The following is a 13,779-nucleotide window of genomic DNA, read 5'->3' as shown; positions in this document are numbered from 1 at the left end:
TAACAGATCTATAGAATAAAAATCTTCATCATATCACAGATTCTCAACAATCTCATTCTGTGGTCATATGGACCATATTGATGTGAAATGAGTTATCTATCATATCCTGTGTCGTTTTATGGATAACAAGAAATGTCTTTAAAAAGACAACACCATGGATGAAGATGAAATGGTTGCTATCATAAACATCAGTTTTGTCTTTTTAACGGAACAAATCCGATGCAAAATAAAGTTTTTAGGGCCTAGCTATAATATGGGCATAATTTATGCATATAGTATTGAACAATGTACCCCATTTGACATGCACTTATAAATTGTCTTACTTTATTAATTTAATAACTTCTTTATTATAAATAAAATGACACATAACTTATGTGAAGTCACTTTCTATCTTTTTTATTTGATTCATAAAATTACATTCAATAAAATGATTGAAGAGAAAACACACAAGGCACTAAGGAAGACTGTTATAGAATGGAGTAGGTAAGATGCCATGTCCATAGCTTCGCAGGAGTTTCCGACTAGCAATCAACATGATCAGCACATTCAGAAAACCACAGTTTAAGAGTGAAGATTGTAGTGAGTAATCAGTCCTTTATAAATGTGGCCACTATATATTATAATATAGTAGGCTTAAACTATACATTGCGAATTAATATCAAGTTATTTTAAAATAAAATGTACATGTACGTTAACTCAAACCGGCAGTGTATTTGTGACATGGTATATCGAAAGCAGTGAAATCGGACATTCCTAAGCGAAGATATTGAGTTCGTAAGTTCTGGTATTCCAAAATTGGAAATTGAGATATCGTGGGTAAAAAGCTGAAAAGACAAAAAAAAAAAAAAAAAAAAACAACAACAAAAAACAAAAACAAAAAAAAACAAACAGACCAGAACAATTTGGAGTAATGAATTAAAGAGTTGGCATGAGATTAGGAATTAATGTTTTCTGCTGTTTCAGTGTACATGTTCTCATCGTTGATGGTTTGTGGACTGTCATGTAACATGGATGTAAGCGTGATCCTAAAAATGCCTCTCACATTGACCAAAACTAATTACAAGACCTCTTCTACATTGAGGCTGGCTTTCCCTTTAAAAGGGAATTTTTATTTACTCGGTTTTCAAAATTAGCCGCCACAAAGTCTAATGCTAATTCCCTTATCCCCAACAATAAGAACATATTCCTGAATAGTAAATCGGAAGTTGAATTTGTCCAATCGGCAAAGGAACATCATTACATATGTATACCGATGGCTCCATGATTTTCATTTTTTATTCCAGTAAATGTCATCAAATATTGACCCAGTTTCCACAGAGCCGTGATGCTTTACTCTGAATATCTTTTCCTGACAAGATTCTATACTTCAAAAAGCTCCCACTGCTCCTATGTTTTTAAATGTCAACTCTCAGTATACAGCCTGGTTTACGACGTTAAATAATCACCACTATGATGTATGAGAAGGATTTGTATTTCATATTGGTAATCATGATTTATTGCAATATTTTTGTCGTAGGCAATAGTATATTATTTCATTTCTGTGGGTTAAAAAAGCTCAAAAGTGAATATAGTAAAAAAAGGTTTTAACTGTTAGCTTAAAATTGCTCTCACCTTTTTTGAAAAAAATAATCATGTTAAAGTAACGTTTTGTGAAAAAAAACTCGATTTTCATTGAAATAACAACTTTGATAAACACTGGTGAAAAACAATGATAAGTAGTTTACATTTATCTATATCCCAGCAACGAATAACTCAAGGATGTATTTACATTGCAACGCGTATTAATGTAAAATAGTCTATTTTTATTAACCATATTTTCTCCTTTAGCATGAAAGCAACGCCTTGACTTAAAAGTTGTCATATTAAGGCCAGGAAAGAGTGTTTTTACGATATGTTTCCCAGAGAAACATAATTCAGTCGTCTATGAACACACGAATGTTTAACATCTGTAATTGTTTGGGTTATGCACAATTTGAAAAGTCAGTTGAAGTCAGATATTGAATAGACTTTGTATTGTAAGACTACGAAAGAGTATTTTATACAAGAAGCAGAAGAAATAACGGCACGTATCGTTTAAATTGTATTTTTTAAGGTCGAGTACTTTGGTTGGCGATATTGCATCGATTTCTCTTTTTGTTGCTTTTATGGTCAGTTGAATGTCCGACTTCATGTTCAGAAACGAGTCCTCAATGTTTTTACACAAAAGACACCAACTTTACTACCCATATCTTAGACATATTAGTCCAGCTGCCAAACGTAACTTTTACACAGAAGCTTGTTTTGGTGTCCATAGTTTTGTTTTTGGTGGATCTTGCTTTTCAAGACCACACATTTCAAACATAAGTTTACTGGATCTCTGTCAACATTGATCATTTGGAGATATGGAGGGTCAAAGTTTATATACGGAGGTCAAAATTCAAAATGCTCAAATGTTGTTAAAATTTAACCAAATTATTCTGTTCGTCATAACGGCCCAGAAAAAGTATAATTTTACCTATCGGTGACATACTCTTCATGAGTTAAAAGCAAAAAGGTCAAAGGTCACGATTTGACCTCCACAGGGGTCAAAACCTGAAAAATGTTCCGAACTTTACCAAACTAGTCTCAAATTGTTCATCACAGAAAATCAATGCAGAAAAATAATAGTTTGTATTCTGTATGATGTTTGCTTTCATGGGTAACCATGGTAACATAACAAAAAAGGATCAGGTCTGTACGATTTAATGGACATTAAGCTTGGTCACAATGGAAACGAAACATCCTAGCGATGGCAGAAAAAAAACCCCACTGACAGCCGGACTATTATATCGCTAAACGTATATATTCATTTGAATGAAAGTACAATATATTTGGTTAGGAAATGGATTCTAGGTGACATGCCATTAGTTCGTTAAATTAGTCAATCAATGTTCATTATAACGTTTTCTATACATGACACATATAGTGACAAAATTAATATGCTAACAAATTATCAGCATGTCCTAAATTTCCCAATGTAGGCCATTAAAAGAATTGATCGGAACTGCTGTTCTGTTGTTTTAAAATTCAATGAATTTTAATTTTGTATGACCATAGTTTCGAGTTATAGTTTTGGTTCAGTGGTCTCTTAGAATATTTGATTACGAGAATCATTGATTGTTGAGCCATTAGCATTTTGCAATTAAATATAAATGTATCAATTTACATCAATAGCAAAACTCAAGGTTATCTCATGTATCTAATCACCGACAAATTATTTCTCAGAAAGAAAATCAATAATTAAAAGACAAACATGGTCGCTCAAAATACCAGGTGCTAAAAGTGTGTAGTCTTAAGATGAAAAGAGAAGTAAACACCTTTTCCAAATGATGACCATTTGTACAAATTTAATTAAATTGCTATTCATTGCGATGACAAAAACAGTTCTATCAGATCGATTTGACTTTGCATCTATAAATTTCCAATGTGTCGTTAGTTTAATAGCGCGGACCTAACTAAGTCTTATTGACGTGGTGTGTGCAAGGGACTCAGTATTATATACAGATACATAGGTAGACAAGATACATACAACTACAATGCAAGTAAACACTTTCCTGCTAAAGGTGCCCCTTGTGCGTGTGTTTGGTGCACACACTTTTGCAAGATGATAAAGTTAGGTAATAACCCAACATATGTTGTAAAATTTTCTTCGTCAAACGCAGGTCGAAAATTTTGACGTTTTAATTATCGTATATTGCATTTATTATATCTTTGTAGCTAGAAAAACCTCTCGAAGGTCGGCATGCCATACGTGATGTCATGTGAAACCAAATCGATGCAGTCGTCCAAGGTCGCGAGTAAACGCAGAGCAAATCAATGGCATAATATTGCAAGCGGAAACACTTTTAATAAGTCAATTTTTCAAGACTTAAGTAAACCATTTACAGGTAGCTGTCATTTTGTGTTGCTTTTTCATCAATGAAACTGCAGGGGAAAATAAAATCATTTATATTGAAAGATAATAGCCTAAAGGTATGTTATTCTTCTTGACATGGACTGCGTAATTAAGGACCCCAGGGTAAATTTTGTATCACCTTCTGCTACGTTTGTGAATTTAGATCCTTAAAGAAAAACATGGCAATGTTTTTAAAGTAAACCATGTTATATGGTCATTACACTGTAGAAAGATACGTGCATTTTACAAAAGCCTAATTAAAGATGTTTCGACCGAATGATCACGTGTCCCTTCAAAATACAGATTTTGGTATGAGGTAAAAGCAAATATTTCTTGCCTGAAATTAGAGGCCTGAAATATGTTTTGGCGTTATGAATAAGAACACACATGTGTGGTAGTAGGTGGTTACCAACTGGAAGTCGATTACTATTCTTTTGGCCACTGTGACGCACATTTTTGTTTCTAGTAAAAAAATCTAGTAAAATATTAAACGGGATTTGACTCGATCAATACGTTTACATACTTAAATGTCATTAAACATTAAATTGCTTCTTAACGATCAATAAGTTAAATATATTTAGCAAATGTATAATACAAATGACTCTATTAACTATTTTAATTGTAAGAGAAAGCCAGTAGCAGCTAGGATTAAACGGATTCATGGATTTAAATGAGTTGAACAACCAGCATCAATATGTCACAATACTGAACTACACGTCTGAAAATGTTCTCCGCGTGGTATTATTAAAATATAATGTTTTTTGTTAATTATATACATGGCGTTTAAGAAGTGGATACAATTTATGCTTTCGCGGTAATGCTCCTCTTAATAATAAAATACTCGGATTTAATCTGGGTCGTAACTATGCATAATTATAGTGGTAAGGTAGTTGGTCCAATATGCTTATTAAATCAGACGTATTTTATTTAGTAAGTTGAATATTGTGAATTTAATCTTATAGATATATGAGCATCTTTGATCATCTTAACAATAATTACGTACTGCTGTCATTGAGTGGTGCTGAGATAATTAAAGAAGAAAATCTGATTTGTGTCTACCTTTCAAACGTTAATATCCGCAAAATACCATTGGTATATTTCTAAGCATTGGTGATGATTGAGAAATCCAATATTTTATCCATGAAAATAACATTAAAAAAAACCCTTTACGTAGTTAAAGGCGCTATTGGGATATTGAATTATCAGAAAATTGTTGAAAATAGCAGTAGTGTACAAACGTAAGCTCTCTTCCCATTATACGTAGATGTAAATGTCCGTACCAATAGACTCCTTCAGGATTACTTCAATACTCTACTCTAGTAATGACATGTCAATATCCAAACGGCTACCTTACTGACATCACTAAGAATGCACTAGCATTGAACCACTTGCTGTATCACATGTAACAGCGTGGAAATTTCGGCTGCGCGTAAAGCACTTTTTAAAGTTAAGAGCACGTGAAGAAGTCAAAACAAATGAAGGTAATCGTGAGATGGTGTTGGGGCGCACGGGGTGAATAGAGAGCTTGCGAAATGGAGTTACTTTAACTTTAACTTTAACGTCTAGAGGATTATAGAGGATTATGTATTCAAAACCACTCTGCCATTAAAGCCGCTTGAAGTTAAAGTTAACGCCAGAATCTATAGTGTGCCGTAAATTATGATGAAAATACGTCATAATTAAAACAATGGTTTGCATATTTCCTCATAGACTACATAATTACCACTTATTGGAAATCTAATTTGGTTTGGGTAAAAAACATGCCACATGATGCTAAAAATTACTGATTGAATTAGATCAAAATAAATTTTGTTCCAAACGTCACACTTGATATACATTTGTGTGTGCTCATGACGTACACCAAATCAGCTTGCGGAACCAAGTTTTTGGCTTGACTTCAACGCCAAGGGGATTAAGTTCCAGTAAAATGGACTGATTTTACGGGACCCAGCAGTGTAGTGAACTTCTGCGAATTGCAGCTACTGTGAACATTTTTTTACAACGTTGCGTGTCTTATAATTACACCTCTATATAACCAAATATGTTTGTACTGTTCAGGTATTTTATTTAATTATTATTTTATTCATTTAGGCCTACATTATGTACCCCAATTCAGCAGAAAGCTGGTCTAACATGTGCCACGCTATTATACGCATATTATAGGCCTATGGGTATTGTATGTCAACCAAATTATTCATTATTAAAAGAGGAGGCCTATTTGTTACACCAAATAAGAATGTCAGAAAAGGAGCATCCAGAAATATGTTGGTTGAAATTCAAAATTCTGGGAGTTTTTAAAGAACAAAATGAGGATCATTCGGGGAGATATATTTAATTCGATCAGAATGCAAAGAGGAGTCCTTGCCCTCCTAAAAGAAAACTCCTGGCAACGCCACTGGGGAGTGGGAAAGTGAGGATAGATGAATAGATGGAGGGAGGGGTTGATATGGAGAGGTGGTGATGGTGGTGGGGGGGGGGGGGCTAGGGAGAGCAAACAGATAAAATGGGCTTGTGTCCTGATGGAAATATAAAATTGACAAAGCTGACGTTTAATGGAATAATAATTGAGCTTTTATTATAATAATCCGGGACAATAATATAGGCATATCACAAGAATATTTAATTGAAACATGTTTAGAAGTATAATATTAGCGTATAGCTCATAACATAGGCCTAATTCCCATTGCATTGGTCATCGCCAAGAGATGTAATCCATGTTTATTCATTATTATGTTTTTATGGATCCAAGTGTGTGAAAATATTGGATCCAACACATAATAATGATAAAATTGGATGCTTTACGCTCAATATTTATTGGTCTCGCTATGAGTTGTAAAATATTGAACTCGACTACGTCTCGTCCAATATTTTAAAACTCATAGCTCGACCAATAAATATGGGCTCAATCGATCCAATTTTATATCAAACTAAGCGCCTATTGTAATAAGTGTTACCAACAAACCACTTCAGCAAACAAAAGGGAGAAATTTGATGCAGTCGCTTTTACATACCCTTCTTTTGATCACCCATTGATACACTTCCCTAGTTTTAACAACAAGACGCTGTTGGTACAGAAACCAATCTGACGTTCGCGTTGAAGTGAAGTTGAGCAAGAAATCGAATCGATATTTTTGAAGTTGCCGTTAAAGTTCCAGTAACTTCATTCCGCAAGCTCTCTAATGTGTCCGTGTTCGCCTATGTCGGGGTGTGTTTATGTTCGTTGGGTACGAGTGTTATTTTTGTGAGACAATCCTGAGACAGGAAAGTCCATATTGCTATTACAATTGAATACATTAATACAAAAGCCACCTAAGTCCATGCGAAGTTATTTTGAGAGAAAAACCCGTGTATCATTTTAATTCCTTCAGTTAGATTTACCTGGTCAATATGGTAAGTTTTACGTGCAAATGAGTGGATTAACCTGTATTAGGTATGACGATTAGCATTTCAGGGACTTCGTGGGGTTCATTTTAAATTTTGGACTTTTGGTTTTTGAATCATATACAAAGACAACAATGTTAGAATGAGATTACCACTAGTAAGATGATACAAAATAAAGCACACAGGTATGTATAATGTTGATAAGCATTCTGCCATGTAATATAAACCACACACTTTCCTTTATTAAACCCATTTTTTGTTCAAAAGTCATTCTCTAGCAATGAATGTGTTACAAGTGGACTTTTATACATACTGGATTTCAATCAATGTGTTACAAGACTTATTTTTCACATGCCCAATAGACACAGAGAATGAATTTGAGTTATTCTTTCATGCATATGACAGGCCTATGTATAGCAACAATTTTCCATGCTTAACTCAATTTGACCAAAGTATGGACTTAGGTGGCTTTTGTATTCATATATTCAATTGCTTTACACACATCAAATGGGATTTGAAATGTGGTCCAGGAAGCTGTTCCATGTCAGGGCATTTTGGTGTTGTGTCAGTTGTGCAACTGTTTGGTTACTGGATGTGTATAGAGTAGAGTAAGTAATCATGTGTGTAATTTTGGTTCATTTTGAAGGACAGGATTATAATTGTAAGTTTCTTTTTGAGACCATTTTATATACGCACTGGATCTGGATAAATCTTTTATGTCTAAGTATAATACTCTAGTCACAAATTTGTCAAAATAAATGATGTGTTTATTGTATGTGCAACGATGATCAGCCCCCGGTTTCAAAACATACATCATACATATTCACTGTCAAGCTCACACACCGACACCGCCTGGCTAATAATTATTTGGTGGAGCAGAGACACTAAAATGAATACACGGGATCGATACACGTGAATTGCTATGCACGATTTTGATATCAGACGAAAATCTTCCGATACTGGGTTAGAAATTGATGAATATCTCCCGCAAATGAATTTTTCTCAAGAAACCAGATGTGGTCTCATACACTTGAAAATACCTGTTGAACAGATATGATAGTCGCTAGAATGCGCTTTGAAAATTGGCCGTGCGCTTTGAACTCAAAATTTGACCATTTTATATTGCGTTGGTCCTGTAATGGACTACAGCGTGCAGCGTGTAGTACAGCTGCATTCACTGTAGGCAGTATAAAGGTCGATGACCATTGACCTCAATGGGGTATACAAGCTTATTCGCGCACAACCAAGATCAATTACCTGGCTATTGTGAGTAGCCTTAGTTATGTCCCTCGACTAATTATTAGTTTTAAAGAGCTTTAAAGGTTTGAACCAAATGGCTAATCGTGGCTGTGGATTCAACCTACCATAGCGATTCCTGCCATGAAGATATAGGGTCGATGACACTGTGGCTCACTTCATCAAAGTTGTATACATTGTTGCTGTATATAATATACCGGAAGCTAAAGAAATTGGGATGTTTAAAATGAAGTGGGTCTGCTTTATCAATACGTTGACAAGTTTGACATACAATGGCGAGACATAATACGGAGGATGTTGACACGCACCAATGAGAGGAAACAGGAAAATTGCTTTAGTCTTCACGTAATTGTCTTCCGTTTCAGAAACGTATACCCAGTTCAGTCCGCAAGGCAAACAGGACCATTTGATGGATAGTTTGACAGAAATGCCCTCAATATCTGAAGATACCTATTCAACGAGGCATCGTGCAAATTGAGTGTGCTTACTTTAGGACTGAACTTGCAGTTGTCTGTTACATGTTTTACCCAGTGTCATATCACTACTTTATGGTTCACTTACCTCGTTGGTGTATCAAATACTGCATGATCGAGCACCACTGACTACAATCGAGTAAAAATAACGTGATTTTAATTCACTGAAATTCAATGACGTGTGCAAAAAAGTGTAACTCTATTGCTTGAAATATTGTTTGCAGTTTGCACCAATTATTTCAGGTTGATTTTTTAACAACCTATTTCGAACTTTTTCGATAAATATTTTGAATGGCCATTGCGGATCCAAACATTTTCATTCGGCCGACATTCTTAATAAAGTTCATGGGTATTAATTTGTCAACCTATCAAAAGCAAAACAGTAAACACAAAAGCAAAGTAATAAAACCAGTTGTATGTAGTAGTATTTATTTAATTTAATAGATCAAGTTGTAATGTGGGTTCTATTATAATGCAAGATTATGCCAAAACGGCGAGGAATTGGTAACAAATACACTTCGATGACTAATGTTTGTTTAGCCAGGGTTGCACATCTCATGGTATAACTAGTAATATTTCTTGAAGTGATCATCCACTGAAAACAAACATACGTCGCATATTCCTTAGTTGGCATGCAAATGTGTTTACTTTATAAAATATCACCCAATGTTTGCATTCTTAGAAGGTGCAATCCTTGGTAACTAGGTATTAAGAATTTGCTACGGCAAATGATCATTTGTGCCATCTTGCAATTTTCAGTACAAGGTTTATTGAAGAATTTGAAAGATACGAATAAAGTTGACACAGCTTTCAGTGTTATACAATTGAGCACCGTAATTTGCCTGTTATAGCCTTTTATTTGGATGTTCGTTTCATAACATCGTTGTTTTGGGTTTTTTTCGTCAGGGAAAGACAATTCTCAGGCCTTATTGACCTTCCTGCCTTTTCCGCCATATATATAGTTTGTGTTTCTTTTGTACTTATTGTAATTAATATGTTTTTTACGTTGTTGTATATTTTATACATAAACCAATGAATGAATGAATTATATAATGCGCTAGCATATCAGGATTTGTTTGGATTAAATTTTGTATTTGGCCCTTGCCGATTCTTCTTCTTCTTCCGGTACTGTGCAAAACCTCAAAAGAGTATTAACGCACATTGGTTGATTTGCAAGCATACAAGCGCACAACATGCTCCACTTGAACAGCATATGTACAGGATAAAAAGTTTGATGTGGAAGAGCATGGAGCCTACTGCCCATCTAGCACCACCTGTAAAGAAAGTAAAAATACTTTAATACGAGACCATTTTTGGACCATAATGTACATAAGGATTAGTAATTACACTGACAAAATTTCATCGATATAGCTCCTTCACTTCTGGGTGATTTCAAAACTTTGGGATACCCCTCGTAAATAAAACTGGTTGTAGTATATAGTCTTCAATATACCAGGATGCTGTAATATGGGTTTTATTTAAAGTGCAATATTATGCCAAAACGATGAGGAATTGGTAACGAATAACTTCGACGAACCATCTACAATAGGCACTTGACAGATTATGACTTCAGTGATATAAACACTATTATACACAGCTCTATTTATGTGCATTTCGCATGACGGAAGATCAATATCATAGAAAGCTGGTTTAAACTAACTTTTATTCAATTTATTTATTGGAGAACAGAGAGAGAGAGAGAGAGAGAGATAGAAGAGATCGCCAGGGAAAGAGGGTATGTGTGTGTGTGTGTGAGAGAGGGGGGAGGGGGTAAGGGTAAGGGAGAAAGAGAAACAGAGGGGAGAGAGCATTGGAAGCGGGAAGGGAAGGAGGGGGAGAGGGACAACTTGTAGGTATTGTTAACGGATTACATTTCAAAACCTACCGTTCTCGGCACTTCTGTCTGACGGAATAGGGTATGTCCCGTATGGAAATAGTCCACGATGTACCCCAACAATCTAGTTACTTATTCTGTATACCCGGAGTCATTTGATATGTACCTATGAAGTGTTCCAGTCACCGTATAGCACAATGACCGAGTAGTTTCACACATTCTCTACAAGTGAGATAGAGTTAAAGGAAAGGTGTTATCTGAATTAAAGGAAGGATCATAATGTACTTTATAAGTTTTAAGTAAAGAATTGAAAGTGAGTACCAATGGTTATAGTCGTGAAAATATTTTTTTAGTCATATCGTTGATACAAGTAAGTTAAATGAAAAGTGTTGACCGAAGTAAAGACAAAAATAATATTTTAAATTCAAAGGAGACGGTGTATACGAATACGTGGCACAATACCTGATCTGGTATTGTTTTCGTTGTTGTTAACTTTGTTGCTAATTTTCTATATTGTACGATCAAGTCAAATTTTATTGTGGAACGTATGTATTGCAATGAATCAGGTCAGAAACAACGTCGCTAATAGCCACATCTCCAGAACTCAATATTTACCGGAAGTGGTAAAAATGTTGGTATCAAAAGAAAGATTTTTTTTTTTCATTCACCCTGTTAAATTTCAGGGTTCAAAGATATTTAGTTTGGATGTTATGAATGAAAAATGTGCACCTCTTTGGTCGACCACAGTGTTCCTATGGGGCTAGAAAATTACATTTTTAGCTCTCATACCAAAATGAATTGAAACACCGGTACGGCGTAAAACTTCACAGATGGGGATTGGTGGTAAGGTCATTCAATCAAGTAGAAAACTTCATATATTTAAATCGGGCCATTAACCTTTAATTCCATGAATGAATAATAATAAACTATCTATCGATTTTTAAAATTAGAAGCTATAAATTAACCAATTCTGTCAATATCCCCTTTCCGAAACACATAACACTCCTTAACAGAACAGACTCTCACTGAATTATTTAAAACACATCTTGTAAAATAGGTCAATGAGGCCATCTATTAGGTTTGAGTAATCCCTAGATACTCAAGTATTCTAGACGACCCCATTTTTTGCGACGGAGCATACCACTATTATCTATACCACCAATAGAGTGTTTGGAGTGTACTAGAACAGGTAGACTCAAGTGTCAAAATTTAAAGGCCACCGAGGTAATGTTATTATACTGAATGCCACTAATGCGTAAATCTTGGTTAGATTTCTTTTGTTTGCCTCAGATCTGAAGAGCCACTGAAACGATGCTAGACATTTTACTTGTAATCTTTTAAAATTTAAATTTTGAAAATAGCAGCGTGACAAAAGGAATATAATTTAGACCATTTGACAATCATTTTTGAAATTAATTATAGACACAAGAATGCAAAGTTTTATTGCAACATATCCGAGTCGGTTCCCCAAGCTAATAAATGGACTCGGTTATCTATGAGAAGCGTGAATGTTGAGACAAATCAAATTATTTCTATATTCCGGGTCGATTAATAATCGATCAATGGAAATGAGACCTTTAAATACCATTGGTGAATGAAGACAGTGATGAAGTGGACGCCGTTGAAACTCTTGGAATGCGATATACGGACCGTTTAATCTAATTTAAGACTGTAACCGAATTCTGTACCAGAAAACCTAAGCTTAATTTAGTATTGCTTATAACCTTAAGCGGAAAAGTATTTAAAACTTACAGGTGACCATATATTACACGACTTTCTAAGGTAAAAAGCAATGATTAAAGTTGCAAATTATTATTACTTAAGACCAAATTCATTGAACATATTTAATTCTAGTCTCAACGGCGGGGTGGGGGGATTAACTCAACTTTTTAGAAGTGTGTCACAGCCTGTTCCGCACATGAGGTATAGGGATATGGTCGGGTAAGGTGGGTATAGGGAACTGATCGACCGCCCAAAAAGGTGGTCTTGAAAACTCATCAGCCGCCGATTTTTGAAGGATTTGATTTTGATTCTTTTCAAAAAATGTCCACTGACTCAACTATATCAGGATTTTGGAAAACCAGTTGAATCCAAAAATGCAAATTTGTATGTGGCATTTACTGAAAAATATAACTATAGTAACAGCAATAGACAAAGCCCCATAAAGCTAATCTATCTTAAATGTGTTTTCCTTTTCCTTAAAGCAATGAAATGAGGGATTAGTGTGTACTGACAAATTACATTTAACTTCCGATATGCATTGAATGTCGGATCAAGTTGTAACGATACCTTGCACTATTAAAGCACACAGAAAGTTGCATTTACCTGCGTGTGATAACACTGTAAAGCTCCCTATTTGACGAAGTTAGCACTGTTTTTCGACTTTTTAGAATGCCATTAAGAGTAAATTAAAGTTTAGTGCTATATTTAGTTTCAAGAGAGTGTAAATACTGAATACTAAAAGAATTATATTGTATTTTTTTTTGTTACAGGTGATGTGTTTCTACTGGTGTATGGTGTGGACAGCAGAGAATCATTTCAAGAAGTTCTAAGACTAAGACAACATATTATTGATATCAAGCGAAGTAATAAGGGACCAAAAGCAGTACCAATGGTTATAGCAGGTAATAAAAGTGACAAAGTTGAAGAACGTGAGGTCAAATTAGAAGATGTGCGTCGTTCAATAGGATCAGCTCGTCGTTGTACCTGCTTAGAAGCATCAGCACGTGACCACCTAAACGTTGACATGCTTTTCCAAGCTTTGTTTGAAAATGCGCGACTTCCAAGTGAAATGACACCCTCGCAGCATCGGAAAATTAGTGCCTCTTCTTCCCCCGTACAATCAACACGTGGTTTATCACTACGAAGGCGTAATAGTGATGCATGCGGTGTGATATCTCCGAATGCTAGACGCCCTAGCC

The 13,779-nt window shown here is 35.0% G+C and overlaps 1 protein-coding gene across 1 annotated transcript in view; it reads left to right on the top strand.

Annotated features, from left to right (window-relative positions):
• Window positions 1-13,779, top strand: part of LOC140163483 (GTP-binding protein Rhes-like) — a 31,477-nt gene that overhangs the window by 16,505 nt on the left and 1,193 nt on the right. The window contains 1 exon segment of the mRNA XM_072186798.1: window positions 13,351-13,779. Coding sequence (XP_072042899.1) covers window positions 13,351-13,779 — 429 coding nt within the window.

The sequence above is a fragment of the Amphiura filiformis genome, chromosome 11, assembly GCF_039555335.1.
Source record: "Amphiura filiformis chromosome 11, Afil_fr2py, whole genome shotgun sequence".
NCBI classification, from domain to species: Eukaryota; Metazoa; Echinodermata; class Ophiuroidea; order Amphilepidida; family Amphiuridae; genus Amphiura; species Amphiura filiformis.
Note: the sequence above shows the minus strand (reverse complement) of the source record. Positions and strands in the feature narration are given on the sequence as shown.